Source organism: Rhinoraja longicauda, chromosome 12, assembly GCF_053455715.1.
Source record: "Rhinoraja longicauda isolate Sanriku21f chromosome 12, sRhiLon1.1, whole genome shotgun sequence".
Classification (NCBI taxonomy): domain Eukaryota; kingdom Metazoa; phylum Chordata; class Chondrichthyes; order Rajiformes; family Arhynchobatidae; genus Rhinoraja; species Rhinoraja longicauda.
Window position 1 is genome coordinate 24117350 of NC_135964.1, and position 24873 is coordinate 24142222.

The window sequence follows — 24873 nt, forward strand, 5'->3', positions numbered from 1 at the left end:
ATGCCTGGCCATTCATGTCATTTGTCTGAGAGGTCTTACTGTGACTGCATAATGGAAATATTATGGAACATAGAATTTTACACATTGGCTCAATCTTTCCCCGTACATCTCTTTTATTTCCCCCTCTCACAAAGCTATGCCCCCTGCTATTTAGCATTTCCACCCAGGGAAAAATATTCGCTCTGTCTATCCTGTCTATGCCTCATATATGGCCTAACTAAAGTTTTTATAAAACTGCAATGTGATTTCAGAATTCATTAATATTAAACATTTTATTGCATCTGAACGGCAATAAAAATTTATGCTACGCCTATTTATTGAATAAACGCCATGGTTATTGCAAAAAATGTAAATGTTACCTTTATTTGACTGTTTTGTGCATTTTGACTATTTGTGTAATGTATTTTTGAAAATAATATGTTTGAAACAAATGTATTTGTAAGATATGTTTATTGTGATAGTTTCAAACTGGTCAAAACATTTATTGATAAATTTTATGTGAATTGATGTTGTTCAAGTGATGTTACTGAGATTTTAATTGCTTTTTTCCCTCCAATTTTTTTCATTCTTCCTTTTCTATAGGCACTAACTCATGCTGAGGTACGGTTCCATGGGTTCTGGACAATTGTAATCTTGCTTAAGTGCTAATTCTTGACATGGGCCTAGATAGTGCTGTCAGGCTGTTTGACATTGGAGGGCATCTCAACTGACTATTCCTGTCCTCCTGTATATCCTTTGCACGTTGGCCAGCAAACAATTGCTGTGGGTAGCAATCAGAAGCAGGAACTCTAAATTTTCATCTTCCTTCTCTAAACTGGAGTGCTGAGAACAATTGCAATGTCCTCAACGCCCCACTTTATCAGCTAACTCTGCATAAACTAAGATTTCCTGATTTGTTTGGCTGAATATAATTTCAAGATAGTGTATTTAGAAACATCTTTGAATCTTCTTTTGATCTGGTAATTTTTTTCCAATATCATTAAAAGGAAAATTAAAAATAATTAACATTAATTGTGGACTTCACATTATATCGTTATAACTTGATGTGATTACTGAGTGAAACTAACCAGAAGGATTGTAAAGGCCTGGTATATGCTACTTTAGTTGATATTAACTAAAGCAGTTGAGGTGTTGTCATTGGCTTCAACACTCCCATGTTAAATGATAGTAACAAAAATGTGGTTGTGTCTCTGCTCTGGAGTCTTATTTAGGGATGAAAGTATGCATTTCAGTTCAGAATCAATAAAATCAAAGGGAACTTTACTCCTGAGGTCACCGTTTAAAAATATGAAAGATAAATTTGGGTCTGTGGTGGGGACGGTGAAAGGCAGTAACTGGAATATTAATACCACGTACCATTTAGAGCAGCCATTGTAAACATTAAACTATTAATGGGTATTATTTCATGATCTATACAGGCAACCAAGTTAGTTCATTGCAGCAGACCTGGTGGTGATGTGCAGTTAAAATTATGAAACCAAACTAACTCGGCAATGGTGCTACAAATGAGCATCAGCATTCGTGAACATCCATGATTTTTACTTTAACTTTATTTTTCATTATTGCACATGGCTGACTTGTTTTCTGACCAATGATTCAAAGTCTTATGCAGTGCTGAAATTGTTGTAATAGCAGGTTAAGGATTATTTTTCCTTCTCAACAGTTGCAATTAATTATTGAATTTTTTGCTGTTTAAGTGGGGAAGTTTTAAAGGCCTTAATCTAATTCTAATTTAATATAAACTCTGAACGTTGCCAAATCTGGCCTGTAATTGGCATCCACTTTTTCAATATTCAGTGTCATCTGCAGAAATGTGTGTGATATGCCAATTGATTAGAGTATATTTAAGTACAAAGAAATAAATAGTCTTCTGTAAGCCCTAATTTATAAAATGCTGAATTTCCTATAACCAAAATGTTTTGATTGTGAATATAAAAAGGCAGGAGTTTAAGAAAGATTAAGATATCTTCATCTTTATGATTATGCATGTATCATGTCAAGAAAATGTAACTGTTCAGCATTATATGAGCACAAATTTTATTTTTTATTTTAATCGTATGATTGTTTTTTTTCCAAGGCTTCAAAATACATCCCAGATATTTGTGTCATTAGAGCAGTCCAAAAAATTGTTTGGGCCTCTGGTTGTGGCTCAATACAGCTTGTGTTCAGTTCAAGTGAAGAGATCAGCAAAATATATGAAAAAGTAAGTCAATTTAATTTTTTTTAAAGTTGTAGAGTACAGTTTTCCTTTAATATCCATTGGGAATGCTAAAATCACTTTGGAAAATGTGCTTGAGCTCAAGCATGCCTGCTGAAGTCATGGCGCAATATTGAAAGAAATTCTAAAGAGAATCACCTATAAAATATTTATAAATTTATGTATTATCTTCAACACCTCACGAATCCATAGCGATTTGACTGTAAATGTGATTACTTCTCTTTAACACTGTAATGACAGATGGTGGGAGAAATCTACCCACTGGGGTGATGGAGCAGCGGAAAGAGAGGGGGGTGGGATGGGTGATATTCCTTCAAATTGGGGAATCCAGTGTTCATATCGTTGGCTTGTAAGGTACTCAAGCGGTATATGTAAGGAACATGCGAGATGCTGTTCTTCCAGGTTGCTTGTGGCCTCACTTTGGCAATGGAGCAGGCCAAGGAAATAAAGGTTGCTATGCGAAGAGGGGGTTAAAATGGTTAGCAGCTGAGAACTCCAGCAGGCCTTGGCAGACAGAAAGCAGGTGTTTGGTAAAACGGAAATGTCATTTCTGTTATGTACTAGAGACATGGCAGTTTCTCCAGTAACATTTTACGTAAACTGATAATCAATTAATTATTGAAAGTAAATAACATGGCATGACTGGAGAAAAAAACATTTCATAACAATGTGAAGCTTAAACACAGAGTTATAGAACTTGAATATCTTAATTTGGATGTTATATGTCAGGGGAAATTGTATTTTTATTGAAATCTAAATTAAACCATGCAGAAACAAAATTCATTTCTCATTGTTATTTCTGTTATTTATATCATTGCTCTCTTTCACGTTGTTATGTATTTGTGGGAAATTGAAGGAGGGAATTTTTTCTAAAATCATTTGGTCAGTCAAATACAGCTCTTTTGAAAAAAAAAAATCTAAATGTTTGGTTCCTGATGTAAACTTTTCCTTTAAATTGAATTTTCTTGTATTTAAAGACAAATGCAGGAAGTGAGCCAGATTCTGAAGATGAGCACGTGTGCTGTGAAGCCCTGGAGGTGATGACACTATGCTTTGCATTGGTTCCAACAGCACTAGATACACTTAGTAAAGAAAAGGCATGGCAGACCTTCATAATTGATCTGCTGCTCCACTGTCACAGCAAGTAAGTACTTTTTATAACTACCAATTCTAATACAATGGAATACTGGATAACAGCTAATAGAATTACATACCTGAATTTGCCTCATTTATTCATACAAAATAAGTTTAATTGTTGAGATACAAGGAAGGCTAAATAAGTAGAGAGGAAATATTTAAAATTGAACCTGTTGAGGAAATTTGCATTTTTGGTTTATACTGCAGTTGATGGTGACATTAAGATGGTTAAATTGGTGCAAGAGTGGAGACGCATAAGAAAACTGCAGGAATCAATTTAGATGTTCAATTAAATACCTAATTTACCATAAAGCAGAAAATAAGAAACGTTCAGGCTCAGTACATTGGTTCTGCACAGATCTTGGTGTTCAAAATATAATGCGTAAGAAGTAAGTTCCATAAACGTGGATTTTTGTTTGTATTTAAAGCAGGCATGTGACGTTTCCGCGGATTGCCGTGTTTTTAAAATCCATTTTCCGCGCTTTTTGCATGATTTCCGCGTTTTTCACTTTGCCAAAATCACTCTTACCAACGGCGAAATCGGATCGAAAAAAAACAAGAGAATAAACAATGTATAGATTTGTAATGAACACTGGGTTTCCCTAGAGGTCGCTAGGGGTTCTGCGAAAAATTGCCCTTGCCCTGGAAGTCTCCCCGAAAATGTGGCAGCTGGGCTGGACAAGGAAGCCAATTGCGACCTCATAGGGACTTCCACGGCCGATCGGTGGGTTGAATTTGCAACCTGCGGCCGGGGCTCTGGAACTCCAGCCCAGCTGGAGCCAGCAAATCTATCCCCATAGCCGGCTTCCTTGGCCGGCTGGATAAACCAGCAAAGCTCTGGAACCAAGAGTGCCAGAAAGTCAGTGATGGAACTGTGAAGAGTAAATATTAAATTTAAGTGTAAGATAATATAAACTAAATTAATTAAGACATGGTTAAAATATAAAACACAGCAGAAAAGCCAATTACAACCTTTTTGGGCTGATTATCAATTAATGTGTGAATTCACTTCAAAATGTTATTGGTATTGTAGGAGCCATTTTGCAGTTATTAGTTATTTTTGCTTATTGATATTATTACCTTGTATCCTGCTGTAGTTTGGACACTATAGAGTTAATGCAATGCTTACGTAGGGGCTGGGCGGAGCTAGAGTATGGGCAGTGGGGTACGTGCTGGCAGAGAGAGGGGTGTGAGCCAAGGAGGTGCTGACATTGGGTCAGCCAGAGACTGACCCATTGCATTTGTAATGGGTAAGGCCAGAGTGGCACCATTAAAACAGATGACGATTCCCAGAATGAAACTTACAGCTGCAGTCTTAGCTGTTAAAGGTATTCAGTGACATATTCACATTATTTTGTAATGTCTGTTTTTACTTTGAAATGCACTAAAAGAGGCTTGAAACTGGTAATTATGTGTAAATCTACAAAAATTCTCCAATTTTTTGACCCCCACTGTACGCCTCGCGCAAGCGCTCCGTTCTTTTCCTCTTTTTTTTACCTCACTCACATGCCTGTTTAAGTCATAAGGTCATAAGTGATAAGAGTAGAATTAAGGCATTTGGCCCATCAAGTCTACTCCGCCATTCAATCATGGCTGATCTATCTCTCCCATCTAACCCCATTCTCCTGCCTTCTCCCCATAACCTCTGATACCTGTACTAATCAAAAATCTATCAACTCTGCGTTAAAAATATCCACTGACTTGGCAAAGAATTCCACAGATTCACCACCCTCTGACTAAAGAAAATTCTCATCTTCCTAAAAGAAAGTCCTTTAATTCTAAGGCTATGACCTCCAGTCCTAGACTCTCCCACTAGTGGAAACATCCACTCTGTCCAAGCCTTTCACTATTCCGTATGTTTCAATGAGGTCCCCCCTCATTCTTCTAAACTCCAGTGAGTAGAGGCCCAGTGCTGACAAATGCGCATCATAGGTTCATTCTTTTTAACCTCCTCTGGACCCTCTCCAGAACCAGTACATCCTTCCTCAGATATGGTGCTCAAAATTGCTCACAATATTCCACATGCGGCCTTACCAGTGCCTTTTAGAGCCTCAGCATTACATCCCTGTTTTTGTATACAAGCCTTCTTGAAATAAATGCTAGCATTGAGTTTGCTTTCTTTAGTACTGATTCAACTTGCAGATTAACTTTTTGGGAAACCTGCACCAGCACTCCCAAGTCCCTTTGCACCTCCGATTTCTGGATTCTCTCCCCATTTAGATAATATTTTGTAAATATTCAATCATGGTTCAATTATTTCACAAAACTTCATGGTCAAAAATCAGTTTGTGTTGCTGCGTTGGTCAGTTTGTCCTGAGACAGTTTTTCGTCATTTCAAATTAAAGATTATAGAATTATTTGCACTTTTAATAAGGAAATAATTGGAAGCTGTTCAAAATTTGAATGCAATTTCTGTTAACAAAATAGTTGGGGTAATTTAAGATTATTTTTCATGATTTTCTGGATATAGTTGCAAAAAGACAGCTGAATGGCCTTCAGCCAATCCTGGTGTAGAATAAAGGTATTGAAAGATTCACCAGCCAATGGAGATGAGCCGGTTGCAACAAACAAACTGGAAACTGCCATTGTGTGCTAGATGTGGGCACTTTATTTCCTTGAACAAAAAGCCAACTTTTCCCTTTTTTCTCTACCTCTCTACTTTGTCGCTTTATATATCTTATATGGAACACATACTCCTTGAATTTCACTCACTTTCTTGTCAGGCCAGGGTTGCAGCAATGGGAACGCTTGAGAGCCTAAGCTAAGCTTGTTTTCTTTTGTAGAGTAGTCCTTGATTCAATCCTATTTGGGTCCCTTCCCTCAACAGCTTTTCTATTGCTTTGCTGACTATATAAACATAACACAAAAAGTAAGGAAATTTGTGTTTGGTAGATTATTTCTTTGTTGTAACAATGCTTCTTGGCAATAAATCTTATACCGTTGGAAAGCCTGTTTATTTCCCTTTTAAATGGTGCCACATTTGTAAGGAACATGCATTTGTGGGATGAGCAGCAGAGCTGAGTATATGGGTTGCGCCCATGAAAAATTTGCCAAGTCTTCTCTGCCAATGCCAAACAGCTTATTCTGCTGTTGCTATTGACTCTTGTTTTGAGCTTCTGGTACCCCCAGGTGCTGACAATCAGGTGCCTGATTGGCACCTGATTGGCAGCATCTGTGAGCATGGGCCCTGCTTCAGTGGTCAGTAGGTGTCTGCTCCAAGAATCGGCATGCCACGTTTGACTGATCTGGATAGGGCCCGTGCGATAGGGCAACTTCAAGCTGGTGTTCCGCAAAACCAAGTTGCGGCATTATTTGGAGTGAGCCCTAGTACCATCTCCAAAGTGAAGGCCAAGTTCCATATAACGGGGGATGTCAGTGACAGGCCGCGAAGTGGGCGTCCCAAGAAGACGACACCCGAAGAAGACCGTTTCCTCACCCTGTCAGCACTTAGGAACCGTAGGCTGTCTTCTACAGATTTGCAGTCAAGGTTTGCAGGACGATATGGCCGACGGCTCTCTGCCCAGACAATTCGGAACAGACTGCACGCAGCCGATCTCCGGTCTCATAGGGCTGCCAGGAGGCCTGCCATGACTGCCCTTCACCGTCAGGCCCGTTTGCGCTGGTGTCGGCAACACGTGCACTGGAACCTGAACATGTGGAAGAACGTTATGTTCAGCGATGAGTCCAGATTCTGCCTACGGCAGTTGGATCATAGGGTCAAAGTGTGGAGAAGACGCGGAGAACGCTATGCTGATTGCTGCACCGATAGAGTAACATCTTTTGGTGGAGGCAGTGTGATGATGTGGGGCGGCATCTCCCTCACTGGAAAAACGAGGCTTGTCATCATTGGAGGCAATCTCAATGCAGAGAGATATCGAGATGAGATTCTGCAACCAGTGGCAATCCCATATCTCCACAGTCTGGGACCGAAATCTATCCTCCAAGATGACAATGCTCGCCCCCACAGAGCAGGGTTTCTCAGAGACTACCTCCAGAATTTGGGAGTGGAGAGGATGGAATGGCCTGCCAGCAGTCCTGACCTCAACCCCATTGAACACTTGTGGGATCAGCTTGGGCGTGCTGTTCGTGCCAGAGTGACCAACACAACCGCGTTGGCTGACTTGCGACAAATGCTGGTTGAAGAATGGGATGGCATCCCACAACAGTGTGTGACCAGGCTGGTGACCAGCATGAGGAGGAGGTGCCAGGCTGTTGTGGCTGTGTATGGTTCTTCCACACACTACTGAGGCTCCTGTTTATTGAATGAATAAATTGTTAAATTGCCAATATGTCTTGTTTCTTCAGACTTCAATCATCCAATCCACCAAACAACACCGAATAAGAGTCAATGGCAGAATAAGCTGTTTGGCATTGGCAGAGAAGATTTGGCAGATTTTTCATGGGCGCAACCCACATACTCAGCTGTGCTGCTCATCCCACAAATGCATGTTCCTTGCAAATGTGGCACCATTTAAAAGGGAAATAAGCAGGCTTTCCAACGGTATAAGATTTATTGCCAAGAAGCATTGTTACAACAGAAATAATCTACCAAACGCAAATTTCCTTACTTTTTGTGCTATGTTTAGGTGCTGCTGCTTGCACTCACACAGACTGGAAATTTTCAATATCTTTACAACTAGTTTCCACCCTGCTGTCACACTCGCATGTTCCACTTCTTCCTCTTTCATTCCCTTTCTTGACATCTCTGTTTCAATCTTTGGGAATAGATTAGCAATGAACATCTTATAGGGCCCCAACCTCCATAGCTATCTTGACTATTCTGCTTCTTGAAAAGTCTCCACTTGGTCTTCCTGTTTCTCAAAAACCTTTGTCTCTGCTGTGAGGAAACAATATATATTGAAGTTATTGGCTTCCTTTTCCCTCAACATAAGGTTTCTCTCTATTATAGTTTAAAGGACTATTTCCCACATCTTTTATATTCCGCACATCTTTTCTCAAGCTCTCCTCACCATTTGAAGGAGAATGCGTTCCCCTTGTCCTCTCCTTCACCCCACCAATCTTTTTCATTCATTCATTCTCTGTTACTTACTCCACCTCTAATGAGGTTCCATCACAAGGCACACTCTCCTCCCCTGAGCACTACAATAGAGCATCTGTATCATCAAGCATTTTCCCATGAAATACCTGCCTTCCTCATTTAAAGGTTCCTTGTTTAATTTTCAATGCTGGACGCAGACCAAGGGACTGACCAACTTTCATGTGAACTAGAGTCATTTGCAAGAATAGTTTAAAATGTAAGGAAACTGAAAAAAATGGCAAAGCCTTAAATAATTTGTAAATATTCAAATGCTATAGCAATGCAAACTAAAAGCCAAATTCTTTCAATTTTTACAGAGCAGTTAGGCAGATGGCCCAAGAGCAGTTCTTTCTAATGGCTACCAGATGCTGTATGGGACATCGGCCGCTGCTATTCTTCATTACTCTGCTCTTCACAGTATTAGCAGTAAGCAACGTTTCAAAACTTTATAAAGCACTTTGATAACATTAAGTTTAATTTTGAAGTTTAAATTTAAGATGACAAATATGAATGGGGAATTATCAGTAAACATTGCATTGAAACTTGTCTAAATTTTACATTTTATTCAGCAGTAATGATATTAACAGCATTTAATTTTTTACTTGTTTTCCTGCTGCCAGAGTACTGCAAGAGAGAGAGCAAAACATTCAGCAGATTACTTCACACTTTTAAGGCATCTGCTTAACTACGCGTACAACAGTAACATTAACCTGCCTAACGCAGAAGTTCTGCTCAACAATGAAATTGACTGGCTCAAGAGGATTAGAGTGAGTAAAATTTGCTGTTTAGAAAAGTCAGATTTTAGAGAATGTAAAGTGAGGGTTGATGATATTTAGTCATTGGTCTGCAGGATGTTTAATTTTATAGAAATTTGTCCCCTGTTCTTGGTCATCCCCTATTGAGATGTGACCCATCATAGCCAGAATGTTAATTTCCTTCCTATTGTTAATTTCTGGTACTATTGGATAAATGATCAAATAATTACAATGCCACTGTTGGTCATTTAGGCTATGGTATCTGAACTGGTGACAGAATAAACAAGGCAACCTAATCCCACCTTCTAAACTTTTATTGGTCCTGCAGGTCACGGCTCATAAAAATATACATCCACTTATTAAATTCAATAAAGACTTCTACTTCTATCATAGTTTCAGCCACTGTGTTTTATATTCCCCTTCACTGTGAGTGAGAAACCTTCCCCTAGTATTGAATTCTAATACTTGTTTTTTCAAATCAATACCAATTAATTCTTGACCACTGTAAGAGAAATAGATCCATCCTGTTTGCTCTTTTGGGATATCTCATAATTTTGTACACCTGAATTACATTTTCCTCTGCTGCCTCTTTTGCAAAAAAAAACCCGCTCCAGCCTGTCTAATCTATCCACACAGCTACAATTTTCCAGTCCTTCCTGTATTCTCTTAAATCTACCCTGCGTTATCTTCAATGCAATGAAACCTTTCATCTAATGCGATATCTGCAACTTTGTTCCTCAAAATCTTTCATTGTCTTATTTATTTACATTCTCTTCCCGCATATCACCTCCCCAAATGTAATACCCCAAACTTCTCTGGATTGCCTTTTTCCCCCAACTGACCAAACTATGCCATCAGACTTGAACTTTCCTCCTCACTGTTAACCTTCTTGCCAATTGTCTTCTTGTGCGTAAGGTAACATGCTGCAGTGGTTCAGGAATGAACCGTACTTGGATTTTACTTCTCCATAGAATCCACAAAATTGCTTTGCTTATTGTAATTCAAGTTGGCAGAACAGAAGTGTGAAGTACTTTGCTTCTGGGATCAAAAGTTCAGTTACTCTTTCTATCATGGACATTGTATGTGTGTACTCCAGTGTATTGCATCACGTAATTATAATAACATTCTTTTCTTTATCTTGTTTCGGTGTAGTACAGCAAAGTTATTTTGTGAATCATAGGTAAAAATAGAAAAATACATTGCAAACAGCATAACACGGTCAGCATGCAATGCATCAAACTGTACCATGCTCAGTGAACACATCCATATTAGTCCAGCAGTTGCACGTACAACTGTACGACTCTCAACAACAGAGGTTAATTTCTGCAATTGTCCCACAAAGCAGAACAGTTTGTGGGTAGATACCAAAATCACAGGTGGTGAAATGCCTTATCCCAAAGATAAACACACATTGCTGGAGTAATTCAGTGGGTCAGGCAGCATCTCTGGAGAAAATGGACAGGTGACGTTTTGGGTCGAGACACCAATTCAGATTTTATTACATTTTGACTGCCCTTATCCCAAGACTGTCCTAAAGACTTTATAGTAGATTTATTGTTTAAAGCCTTTCTTAATTTCACCAATGATCTTAAATTTTTGGGAAAAGATGAAATGTAAATAAAATCTATTCAATAAAGATAGAATTAAAAATATGCCAGTTAAAAAAATAAATACAAAAAACACAAATTGAAAAAAATTGAAATAAGACATTTTGATGGTCAACAATTCCCTGGAAAATAAATGTGGTCATGAAAAATACATTAACCAGCTGAAAAGCCAAATATTAAGCATATCTGGTCTATCATCTTCAGTGGATAAACATACCCTACACTCAGTGGCAGAACATGAGGTCAGATGCACAAGCATCTGATATCCCAAGTGTTCCATACTACAATGCTGTAACGTGCATGCATGGAAGTAAACAATGTAGTGATACTAGCGGAATGTCGCTGATAGTTTGCTAATGGAAAAGATAAATAACTATGACATTGTCCATTATTTTCGTGCATAATAAAATATAAATGGAGTGATAGTATGGAGTTTATGGTGCAGACATTCAATACCAACAGAAAATTGTTACATTTGTATTTTTATTTCAATTTTCTGTTGGTCGTGAATGTCTTCAGGATTTTAGTGTTTGTCAGTACCAAGTCTTGAGTTTCACATAAATGTGATTAGCACTAGAGGCAGCATAATGTCAGTCTCTCAAGGCCAAGAGATTGCCAGTTTCACAAAGTATGAAATTCTTCTGGCAGTTTTGTCGTTGCTGATGCAGGCTTGATTCAACCATTTGAGCTGAAACTAACGTGGAAAGTGAGAGAAACTGGAAGCAGACTGTATCAATATTTGTGTTCAAAAAACATAACAGAGCAGATGATGAAAATCTGAAATAAAAACAATAGTGATGAAGAGATTCCACAGGTCAGGCAGAAATTCCTCTGTTCTTGTGTTATTGTGTTGCATGTTGTACTTGGAGAAGGGATTTCCTAAAATACTCTATCGCATGGTCTCATATAAAAAAGACGCTGAAAATGGAGTTAACATTTAAATCTGAGGTAAAATCATCAGCCTGTAGTATTTAATCCTACCAATTTACTCTGCACATGGTGTTTGTTCAGACCAATTTCACTTTGCAGCATCTGCAGTACTTTTGCCCTATTGGTAGTCTGATGTGTTTAGGTTTATTTCTGCCTTTGGTAACCACATTGTGTATCTAAATACTATCTCATGGAAAGGTGCATTGGAAATTATTACATATAACAAAATATGTATTGGTATATTGAAATATTGACTGTTGTGAAGATCAAGTTCTGTCTCCATAATTTCCTAAAAACGTTTATGACAACGTATCAACGTAAGGGCGGCACGGTGGCGCAGCAGTAGAGTTGCTGCCTGACAGCGAATGCAGCGCCGGAAACTCGGGTTCGATCCTGACTACGGGTGCTGTCTGTACGGAGTTTGCACGTTCTCCCCGTGACCTGCGTGGGTTTTCTGCGTGGGTTTTCTTCGGTTTCCTCCAACACTCCAAAGACGTACAGGTTTGTAGGTTAATTGGCTGCGCAAATGTAAAAATTGTCCCTAGTGGGTGGAGGATAGTGTTAATGTGCGGGGATCGCTGGGCGGCGCGGACCCGGTGGGCCGAAGGGCCTGTTTCTGCGCTGTATCTCTAAATCTAAATCTAAAAAATCTTATTCCAGTGACCAAAAGAGGGGGAAAGGGCTTAATTTATGCCTCTAATCCCATTTGAATTAAGTTCATGGTAGCAATCATAGTATTTGAAAACATTGGAACCAGAATGTTATAGATGTGCCTACTAGACAGAGATAGCTGGGGGCTTTTTCTGCCATCACATCTAGTTTTTCTGCAAATAAAAACCCAAATGCTAGGTTAGCTTTATTCTGTAAAATCCGTATGGCCTTTCTTTAACAGGGCCTGACCCAAAACATCACCTGTCCATTTTCCCCAGAGATGTTGCCTGGCCCGCTGATTTACTCCAGCATTTTGTGACTATCTCTGGCCTTTCTTTACTTGCCTTCCTTATCCTCAGACCCCAACTTCTCCTAAATCACTCTTCCTCACCACCAATTGTTTGTCTTGTCCTCTGCTTCTGTTATTGTTGGCTTTTTTCCGTTTGCTCTTTTCCCCGAATGCCATACCTCCCATACTGTTTTCTGTTGGTTTACTCCTTTCGCTACAGCATTGGGCTTTGGGAGTAATCGAATTGGCATCTGGGGAACTGACATGTCAGAGAATTTAATTTGAAATGCAGAGTGGGATTTTGATTCTTTGTCGATGGAGCTAAAAATGTGAGAGTTGCAAGAGAAGCCTGACATATTTCATGGCAAATAAAAAGTAACAACTGTTTTGTCATTGATGGAACAGGGAATGAAATAGAGAGTGAGGTCTGATTTAAGAACAGTCAAATGTTTGTTCCACATTTGAGAGTGTGTCGTGGATCAGTGAAATCTTGCTGAGCCTTCTCACCACAGTCGCCTGACCATTTTTGTCTCACTATTGCACAGGAATGCAGACTTGTTCTCTCACCTGTTCTTCTCCACCCCCAACAGTTTGCATTGCTGCAAATCCTCCGGACCTGTATGTAAAGTTTAAACGAGGTCCTTGGCAGAAACGATATATCAATCATGAACAGGAAAGGATTTTGCATCTATGTAATAGTTTTGGCATCTTCAGCACATGGCTAAGTTCTCTTAACTTCCGAATTACATTTGTGGTGTGGTTATTTGTCATCCATGTGAACATTGCTGAGCCCTATTAAAAATAGTAATTAGAATAATCCTTTTATTTGTCCCACAACGGGGAAATTTGCAGGGTTACAGCAGCAAAGTGGATAGCAAAAATAAATAAATATTCATTAAAAATAAAATAACGGTAATTATCTTTATTTACTGGTCTGCTGGGAGCAGTGCTGATTGTGCAGTCTGACGGCAGCAGGAAGGAAGGACCTTCGATATCTCTCCTTTACACACTTGGGGTGAAGAAGTCTGTCACTGAAGGAGCTGCTCAGTGCAGTGACAGTCACTGAAAAATGGTCAGATAATATATATAATTATTAGATTGTAAAGGAATGTCGAGCAAACATAAGGCAAACAGCACTCTTCAAATTGTGCTGAAAGATGCTTGTTCACTTCAAACAGATGATGTGTTGGGTAGGAAAATAACTGCAGATGCTGGTACAAATTGAAGGTATCACAAAATGTTGGAGTAACTCAGCAGGTCAGGCAGCATCTAGGAGAGAGGGAATGGGTGACGTTTCGGGACGAGACCCTTCTTCAGACGCAAGATGTGTTGAGTTATCGTCTCATGTAAAATGCTCTTGCAAGCAGTTGTCTCTTGGCAGTCTGTTGTTGTGGATCTTGTTGTTCAAAATAATGTTGCCAAAATATCATAGTTGGAAAAGATAAATGAATGTCAGAGCTTATCTATCTGCAGAAATTAAACTTTGCCATGAGACTGAATATAGTGTGCAGTCTTAACTTGGAAAATAATAGGCTTCAAATGCATCTCGTTGCATAGTAACAAGCGCGACTCTTAGAGACTTAATGATGCACATTTTTAATTTAATTTTCAAATATTTATCTTTTTATCTAAATATAAGGATGAGGTAAAGAGAACAAGTGAAACTGGTGTTGAAGAAACAATTCTGGAGGGTCATCTTGGAGTTACAAAGGAGCTATTGGCATTCCAAACACCTGAAAAGAAATTTCATATTGGTTCAGAAAAAGGAGGAGCCAATCTCATTAAGGTAAGTTCCAAACATATGACTTTGAATTTTGCGTATTGTATGATTTTGATTAGATCATTTGGATAGTGTCACAAAATAATGTCTTCTACACTAACTCTAGGTAGCACAGATTAGCTGGTTTAATATTAAGTTTTAATGTAGAGCATTTGTCAATATTGTACAATATATTGAGATCTCGACTTAATTTAATTTACATAAGCAGGAGTAGAGCTCCTTGCAAATGTAAAGAGTTGTTTAATATTTGATTAAGGAATAATATCCCTTAAATTGAGTGTTTGAAGTGTAAAAATTATATTGTTTCATGTACTCGGCTTTTGCACTGACCCTGACACTGCACTTGCGTTGTTAAAATTATTTATTTTAACAAAAATAAAATGTATTGAGGCCTAATCTTACAACTTCAAGGTAAGTCAGTCAAGACTGACCCCAACAAATTAGTGATATGTTTGTGCTCATTGGTAGAATATTGTATGAGCAACCCAACCAAGTAAAGAATAAAGCACTTCTTTTCAAATATACATTAATGTGCAACATTACAAAGAGAGCTTAAAAAAGATTCACACAATTCCCCAGTTTTTTTGGTCTCCATTCTGCCACTTCAGCTGAACTCCAAATTCAGCCCCAAAATGTCTCTGCATCAACTGTGAAGGTTTGATAACAACCAAGTGCGATAAATATATTCTAAATTTCATCTCCGAATGGGAATGATGTTTGGAGTGGAACCAGCAGGGACAGTGCAGAAAAGTGCCACAGGTGGGGAAGAAGGACATGGAGAAGATTTAATTGAGGCATCAGAAAAAGAATAAAGCAGATGACGAGGCTTCTTAAATTACTTACCCACTAGTTACTGGCCAGTTCTGAAGTATCATCGACCTGTGGCATGTACTCAGTTTTACTCCCTGACCTGATGACTATTTTTTAGCATTCTTTCACTTTTGATTTCCAGCAATTGCTTTTTTATTTTTCAAAGTTCCCGCATTCCTTTCCTTTTCTGTTCTTTGTTCATCTCCCTCTATTTACACCACCAGACAGATTATTTACAATTATTAAATTGTCACACTCTAAGCGATATACTGTCTTGTTTTTCGAGCCTCACTTCTAGCTTTCAATGCTATTGTCCATGATTGAACCATGGCCGTAATGAGATATTGTAAGAAAATGCCTACTACGACAAAAGCGTCACTCTTATTTGTCCCATATTCTGCTTTATATGTGCAATCAAATCTCCAAAGAAACTGACACTCCAATTTATTGCTTCTGTGGAAAATGTAGTCCCATACAGAAATGACTTTCACAAATGTTTCGCCATTGTGGAAGATGGTATTGCACAATTTGTAATGTTATGCTGCAGATCAGTATATTTACTACATAATAACTCTCTTCTCTTTTTGCGCCAGTTCAAACCTGCTGAGCTGAAATTTTTCAATTATTTTGCCAGTTGATTGGTTTTATTTAACTACTTTTGTAATAGGAACTTTTCCATGATCTTAGTCATTGCTTAGTGATATATATGATTAAATATTTATTATGGCACTTATGTTTAATTTATGTACCAATAATGTCAATATTTCACATTTGTGTGCAAGCCAAAATACAAACTGCAATTATAAATAAGTCAAACTATATTTAACTTTTTTTAAATTGGGAAATGGTAAAGGTACTATTTTCTGTGGAGTAAAATCCCCAGAGTAAAAGTGGAGTAAAATCAGTCATCTTATTTTTACTATCCATTATTGACAACTGGAAAGATGAAGGCAAACATTATGGACATCCTGCTGAGTGATTTAGTTCCATGTTGCTATCTCCTAACCCAGAATGCTTCTGAAGTTTATCTGTCAATGTAACCAAGGAAAAATTATGTGGGACCTTTGTAATCGTGGAGTGTGTGATGGTGAATGTCATAGCCAGGTAGTAATCCTGAGTATATAATAGTCCTAAAATTGCAAATTTTCCATTTACGAATAGCTGACATTTTCAAACTCTTTCTTCTGTGTAATGATTTAGGGGAGTTAATTGATTATTGTAATTGGACAGTGTAGATTTTACTGCAGCATTTTAAAAATTTGGACAGAAGTTTGCACACTTGTCATTTCAAAGCCTGATAGCATGTTAAAAAAATGTGAAGGACTTTGAAAATTTAACTTTTTTAAGGATTATATTATTCTCAACTTGCATTTAGATATACAGGACTATTTTCTGAAACCTAGTTAAATTAGATTGAATTTGAATCTTTGACAGTTACCTAAATTAACTGCAGTAACAGTCATGTTTTCCCGTTTTATTCTGCAGGAACTGATAGATGACTTCATCTTTCCAGCCTCTAATGTGTACTTACAATACAAGAAGAGTGGAGAGTTGCCATCTGAACAAGCAATTCCTGTCTGCAGTGCACCTGCGGCAATCAATGCTGGCTTTGAGTTGCTAGTAGCATTGGCTGTTGGTTGTGTGCAAAACCTCAAGCAAATAGTGGACACTATAACAGACATGTACTATGCAGGTATTTGAAAATTAATTGCTGGCTAATTCAAGGTGCCATTGGAAGAGCAAATAAACAAAAAAAATCTTAGATTCAACTGAAGATGGTCAAGTAAATTTATTTAGACACTAAACTACAGATACTGGTTTCCAAAAAAAGAAAAAGTGCTGGAGTATCTCAGCGGGTCAAGCAGCATCTCTGGAGGACACGGATAGGTGACGTTCCTTTGTCCGGATCTTTCAGACAGAAATAAATGTATTTCTTGATCTGTCAACTGTAGGTCATTTGCTATCAATTTTACCTCTAATTCAGGCATTGGATTCAAGACCACTCAAGAGATTTGAGCACAAGCATTCTATTGCAGTATTGAAGGAATATCACACTGTGAGACATCCTTTTAAGTTAGTGAGGCCAGGAAGGGGTGCAAAAATGACATAGCACCATGGAGTGATTGTGTTAATTCTATGATCGGGCAAATTTTTATCTCACAGAGTCGTCAATGCTAAAAAGAAGACCATTTGATCATTACCCTTTTCCTGTTTAAAGGGGCGTGGGCATAAGAGGCCTGCTACATTTTTGTTATATTGCAACAGTGGTGACATTTCAGACCTATTTCATTTGCTGACGCTGATATCAGTTCAAGCCAGTTTTGTGATCTTGATAATCCATGTGATAGTACATTTTCATTGAATTTTTTTGTAGTATACTAAGAACCAGCATAATGTTACAATTTGTGGTACTGGGGAAGCAGAGCTTTAACCACTTGCCCTGCAAGTCAAACAACCTGTTATTTCTCTCTGTTCTCAACTGATGAATATCCTTTTGTGTAAATTGGAACTTTAGCAAATATTTAGCCAGATCTGTGTTGCTGTATTGAAAGAGAAATAGCATGATGGTGGAGATGATAGTGGGTGGGGGTTTGGGGATGTGAGTATTGGAATGGACTGTGTTGGTTTATAACAGTGTTGAGAGAGATAAGAGATTAAGTGCTCTGAAGTATTTGGTGTTTGTTGCTATGGTAGAATGAGTCTTTGGGGGGAAAAAGTAAATATAAATATTTTAAATGTCTGAATATATTTCACAGTGGTTGGAACAAAAAATGTAGTTATCACAGCAATGCTATATAAACATTATTTCAATTGTTTTATTAATAGATCCACATGCATTAAATATTTCTTATAATATCAAAGCTGCAGCACATTGATTTGTGTTTCAATATAAATAAATGTAATGAACCACCATGGTTGCATTATCAGACAGAAACTTTGGTTTGGTTTACAATCAAATGGTAACCATTTTGCTTTATTACTGTTAGATTATTTTACTTGGGCTGTATTCACTTGGCAAACACTGGCTAAAAATGTTTTGATGCTTCCAATTCATCATGGAGTACCATTTCGAAATGATGATAATCTCTGCAAATTCGCCACACTGAAGCATGTAGAAGGAAATATTGCAGTACTTTTACTGTCATCAGCCCTTACTCAAGCCACTGATTTTAAAATTCCTTTTAGCATTTTAAAAAGAACTTTCAACAAAATCCACTGCCTTTTGTTTTCAATAAAAAGGACATACAAATTGCATGAAATATACTGCCAGTAAGGTAGAAGCATAAATGTAAGTTACCATCCAGTCTGGGTTATTATGGTCCAATTTTAATATTTTTCCCAAACTTTTAGTATGAAAAATCTATAACTGGACTATTAATGATGATGAGCCTTAGAATTGTTGAAATGCCTCTGACAATAATTACTTTTGTTTGTTTAGGTTGTGAAGCACTGACAGAGTGGGAGTACTTACCGCCAGTAGGACCACGTCCATCAAAAGGATTTGTAGGATTGAAGAATGCTGGTGCTACTTGTTATATGAATTCTGTTATTCAGCAGCTGTATATGATTCCAGCTATCAGAAATGGTATCCTTACTATCGAAGGCACAGGCAGTGATGTTGATGATGATGCATCTGGTGATGAAAAGCAAGACAATGAGGTGAATATTAAACAAAACTGGTTTTATATATAGAAATTAATTGCTTTGACCTATTGTTTGGTAGATTATGCCTCAGTATCCAAGCGATTATTGAATTTGGTATAAGTTATACAAATGCATTCAAATGTTTATTTGATTGTGATGAAATCTTATTAAAATATTGTTAGCCTTTTCAATTAAGTTAAAATTTGTTTCAGAAATCTAGTCTCAATAATACGATATATAGAAATTCAGTCATTCGTAGCCAACCACCATAATTATGCACTTATATCAATAATTGAACAAATGTTAATTAGACCAGATTTTACGGTCAATAATAAAAGCTGCTTCTGCTGAGGCAGCACAGGAATTTCAGGTGAAGGGTAAATGCATGGTTATCCATGTATATTTTGAAGCTGCTGCCCAGGTAGCTTAGCAAAAAAGGATTTTACTCTCTGCTTTACCACTGACAAAAATTGAAAGTTGTAAAGATTCTACATCTGCACAGTAATTAGGAATTAAACACAGGCTATTTGCAACCGGTATTGCATGGAAGAACCTGTAAATTGTTGATGTCTCATATAAGAATTAATTATATTGGTCATACACATCCTACATGTGGATAGTTTTGGGAGATTAAAGGCAAAACTTTAGATGGTTAGTCTCGATTTTTCACACAGTTTCTTTATCCAATCTATCATTACTTGCCTTTATTTCCTTGCATCTGATTTGACATTACATTAACCCATTCATCACACCCATTTTATTCCTTCTGCATGTCGATTTTTAATCATAAAATGACATAGATTCACGATCCTCTTTTTGTTGCCCTGTTTTCTTCATTGTTGAATGGTTGGTTCAATTTTTCAATAATGACCTTGAATTACATTTTGAAAGGAAAGATGCAGATACCATTTGTATGTCCTACTGTAGATATGTTTAATAATTCCAATTTTTTCTAACAAGTTTAACAATTTATATTTCTGTTATGAAGGTGCAACTGATTTACTTTGATAGTTCTGTTCATTTTATTCAAACCTTATTTGACATTGGATATTTTTACAGAGCAATGTTGATCCTCGAGATGATGTTTTCAGTTACCACCACCATTATGACAAACCAGTAATTGGAAAAACTGAAGATCGGAAGGAGTACAATATTGGAGTTCTGAGACATCTGCAAGTTATTTTTGGGCATTTGGCTGCCTCCAGGTTGCAGTACTATGTGCCTAGAGGTTTCTGGAAGCAATTCAGGTTTGTAGCAGAAAGATTTTGTGTGTACTAAAAAGTCAATAATGTGAAACATAATTCCTGAAAGGAAAGGGAGAAAGAGCTTGACAATTATTGACATGGTTAAAAAAAATGCAATTAACTTATTTGCGAAATGCATTAACATTGAACTGACTTGTTTCATCAAAGGAAATAGAATTAAATGTACACATTTTGTACAGAAATTATAAAGCAATTGTAAGTAGATTATGTAACTTGGACTGAGTACAGCGTTGCAACAACAGGAGCATACAATTTGAATCTAAAGCAAAACTTGATGGTGAGGAAATTATTACTGTGTAGTACAAAGCAAAATATAACTTTTTTTTTTTACAACCATAGGCTTTGGGGTGAGCCGGTCAATCTTCGAGAACAGCATGATGCTTTGGAGTTCTTCAATTCATTAGTGGATAGCCTGGATGAAGCTTTAAAAGCTCTGGGACATGCAACTATGCTCAGCAAAGTTCTTGGTGGTTCGTTTGCTGATCAGAAGATATGTCAAGGTTGTCCTCACAGGTAAATTTGATAAATATATGACTGAACATTGCTGTGGAACACTACTGAGTAGTGATGAAGATTGCAGCTGAAATAAATATCGTCTCTGGGACTTTTTATGTTATTGCATTGCTTCGTAATAGGTTTGTTCAAATTATTTGTTTTCTTTTGAGACGTATTAACATAATTAAATCTGAATTTTAATTTTAAATGTGTAATAGCGAGATTTTGGATCATTATGGCAGAGGAGGCTATTTGACCTAAGGAGCTAATTCTCTGCAGAAACAAACCAATCATTTCCACTCTGCCCTGGAGATCATTTTCCCCTTCATACCTAAAATAAGGTACTATCTAAATAAAAAATTATCCCACAAAAGTTCTGGCAGAAGTGAAAGTTCCAAATATGTGAAGCCATTGTTTTATAGGTGCTTAGAATTGTGTTGTCGAATTCCAAACACAAGTCTTCGTAAGAATTTTCTTATGGTTATTAATTTTATTGGTCCTGGGTGTCACCGGAATTATCAGCATTTGCCTATCCCTTAAGGAGACAACAGTAAGTCACATTCTTGAACATCACAAGGTACACCTTTTGTTTTGGGAGCTCCAGGATTTAGACCTAGCAATGAGTAACCAGCAATGTATTTCCAAATGAAGACAATGTGCAACATAGAGAGAATCCTGCAAGTGGCAGTGTACTGCACCTGCTGCCTTTTTCTTGGTGGTAGAGTTGTGAAGGTGTCATCAGAACGAGTACTTGCAGTAAACATTTTGAACTGTTCACAATGCAGCTGGTGGAGGGAATCTGTGTTGTAGGTAGTTAATGAGATGTCAGCAGGCTGCTTAGTCGCAATGATATGGAGTTTTCTGAGAATTATTAGAACTGCACTCATTCAGGCAAGTGGAGAGTTTTACATCAGGCTGTTGACTTGTGCGTTGAAGATGGTGGAATGGCTTACAGGTATCAAGAAGTTTATGTCACATGTCACAGAATACCTAGACTCTGACATACTTCTGTAACCGCAGTACTTGTGATTGGTCCCATTGAGTGTTTGGTCACGGGTGACCCAAGATATTGTAGCTGGAGAACTCTGATGTCAAGGGTTATGTTGCTTGATTGTTTCTTAATGAAAATGGTAATTGTCTGACACATTTGTGGCATGAATGTAACTTCCCATCTCAATCAAGGGATATGGGGAAAGAGCCAGAACAGGGGTACTGATTTTGGATGATCAACCATGTTCATATTGAATGGCGGTGCTGGCTCGACGGCCGACTGGCCTACTCCTGCAACTATTTTCTACGTTTCTAATCCATACCTCAAAATTGTCTTGGTCTTGCTGTATGCAAGCATGAACTGGTTCATTTTGCTGAGGACCTAACAGAATTGAATATTGCACAATAACAGCATGATGAAAGGAATTAATAGTCAATAGACAATAGGTGCAGGTGTAGGCCATTCGGCCCTTCGAGCCAGCACCGCCATTCAATGTGATCATGGCTGATCATTCTCAATCAGTACCCCGTTCCTGCCTTCTCCCCATACCCCCTGACTCCACTATCCTTAAGAGCTCTATCTAGCTCTCTCTTGAATGCATTCAGAGAATTGGCCTTCACTGCCTTCTGAGGCAGAGAATTCCACAGATTCACAACTCTCTGACTGAATTTTTTTTTCCTCATCTCGGTTCTAAATGACCTACCCCTTATTCTTAAACTGTGGCCCCTTGTTCTGGACTCCCCCAACATTGGGAACATGTTTCCTGCCTCTAACGTGTCCAACCCCTTAATAATCTTATACGTTTCGATAAGATCTCCTCTCATCCTTCTAAATTCCAGTGTATACAAGCCTAGTCGCTCCAGTCTTTCAACATATGACAGTCCCGCCATTCCGGGAATTAACCTAGTAAACCTACACAGCACGCCCTCAATAGCAAGAATTTCATTGATTAAGCTGTTCAAGTTGGTTGGCATAAGGATTATGCCTGGCGGAACTTTTAAAGACCATGTCCTGAGACTGGGGTGATTGACCTTTAGCATCCATCACCATTTTTCTGCAACTTATGATTCCAACCATTGGGATACTTTCTGCTTGAAGCCTTTTACTTCAGTTTTACCACATCCAATCAAATGTTACCTTGATGTCAAAATAGTCACTTTCACATGGCATTCAGCTCATTGATCCATATTTATATCAAAGTCCTGAAGAGATCTGGAGCTGAGTTGCACTCAATCTGAACCACTAGATAGCACTGTTAATGACACATTCCATTATGTTACTGATGATTAAGAACACCCTGTTTGATCAGTAATTAGCAATGGGGGATAAATCCTGAATTTTCTGAACAGTACATAATTGGGCAATTGTCCACATTGGTGGCTCGATGCTGATTTTGTCATTTTACTGGAACAGCTTGACTAGAAGCAGAGTTAGTTTTGTCGCTCAGGTCTAAATAAAGGGTCACTACCCAAAACGTCAACTGTCCATTGCCCTCCACAGATGCTGCCTCACTCACAGCAGTTCTTCCAGCTGATCTTTCTTTGCAAGAGGCGTACATGATCTGATCATAGTAAATCTCAAGAAAAATGCAGGTAGTAGCATGAACCCACAGCAGTTTTGATCTTTTAAAATAAAAAATATGTCTGCGCTTCGTCGACTGAGAAGGAACTTTGGAGAATCTTAAAATCTAACTGCCCTCACAAATTCATCTCCACATGAGGTCTCCTACAGGATGGCATGCAACTTATGATTCTAATCAAGGGTCAGCTATGCATCCAATTCTTGGAACAATGAAAGCTATCGTGTTGCTCCAATCTTTCTGAATGAAATATTGCATCTGGCAACGAAACCGGAATGGAATAAGTCAGTCTGAACTCCAAGAGGCAAGAGGAGCAGTTGTATATCCAATGGTGAGGAACTTGTCTCCCTATTTCCCCATTAAAGTTGGTGTGATTGAGAACCTCTCCAACATTTGAAGTTCTACAGCACTTGGAACAAAATGGCCTATTTGTTTGGCAGAGCATCCCCTGTGAGGCTGCCTTTTCCTCGCTGTACGGCTTTGGATGTGTGCCATCTTCCAATTGCTCTGCGGAAACATGCCAAACTACCTTCAAGAGCATCTTAACAAATATGCACTCTTAATTACCTACAAGAACATAGACAGCTTACGAATGGGAACACAACAAACCAGAAGTTCATGTCCAACAATCAGTTTATCAACAATGCTCATTTGTATTCGGGTCAAATCCTTGAAATTAGTCTCATAAACAAAGGGAATGTCACAGTCCTCATGTGGTCTGCAGCAATTCAAGTCCATATTTCCTCACCGCCATAGGGCAAGTTAAAGATAAGCAGCGAATGGTGTCCTTGCAAGTGATACCCAAGTGTTAGATATATATACATGTGCCTGAGGTATGGGTTTCATTTTGTATTTTGTCATAGAAACATAGAAAATAGTTGCAGGAGGAGGCCATTTGGCTCTTCAAGCCAGCACCACCATTCATTGTGATCGTGGCTGATCATCCACAATCAATAACCTGTGCATGCCTTCTCCCCATATCCCTTGGTTCCACCAACCCCTAGAGCTCTATCTAACTCTCTTTTAAATTCATCCGGTGAATTGGCCTCCACTGCCTTGTGTGGCAGAGAATTCCACAAATTCATAACTCTCTGGGTGAAAAGGTTTCTTCTCACCTCAGTTTTAAATGGCCTCCTCTTTATTCTTAGACTGTGGCCCCTGGTTCTGGATTCCCCCAACACTGGGAACATTTTTCCTGCATGTAACTTGTCCAGTCCTTTTATAATTTTATACATCTCGAAAAGATCCCCTCTCATCTTTCTAAACTCGAGTGAATACAAGCTCAGTCTTTCCAATCTTTCCTCATATGACAGTCCCGCCATCCCAGGGATTAACCTCGTGAATCTACGCTGCATTGCCTCAATAGCAAGGATGTCCTTCCTCAAATTAGGAGACCAAAATTGCACACAGTGCTCCATATGTGGTCTCACCAAGGCCCTATACAACTGCAGTAGGACCTCTGCTCCTACTCTCAAATCCTCTCGTTATGAAGGCCAACATGCCATTATCTTTCTTCACTGTCTGCTGTACCTACACACCAACTTTCAGTGACTGGTGTACAAGGACACCCAGGTCTCGTTGCACTTCCCCTTTACCTAATCTAACACCATTGAGATAATAATCTGCCTACTTGTTTTTGCCACCAAAGTAGATAACCTCACATTTATCTACATTATACTGCAT

The 24873-nt window shown here is 38.3% G+C and overlaps 1 protein-coding gene across 6 annotated transcripts in view; it reads left to right on the forward strand.

Moving 5' to 3' along the window:
* Positions 1–24873, forward strand: part of usp9 (ubiquitin specific peptidase 9) — a 185580-nt gene that overhangs the window by 124219 nt on the left and 36488 nt on the right. For 4 of the 6 annotated variants that reach the window (XM_078409184.1, XM_078409183.1, XM_078409185.1 and 1 more), the window contains 10 exons: positions 583–600; positions 2078–2203; positions 3196–3362; positions 8711–8819; positions 9014–9160; positions 14265–14411; positions 16701–16908; positions 18655–18875; positions 19920–20107; positions 20465–20638. In XM_078409184.1, coding sequence (XP_078265310.1) covers positions 583–600; positions 2078–2203; positions 3196–3362; positions 8711–8819; positions 9014–9160; positions 14265–14411; positions 16701–16908; positions 18655–18875; positions 19920–20107; positions 20465–20638 — 1505 coding nt within the window. The remainder of the gene's footprint in view (positions 1–582; positions 601–2077; positions 2204–3195; positions 3363–8710; positions 8820–9013; positions 9161–14264; positions 14412–16700; positions 16909–18654; positions 18876–19919; positions 20108–20464; positions 20639–24873) is intronic. The other 2 variants (XM_078409187.1, XM_078409186.1) reach the window with 1 other exon arrangement.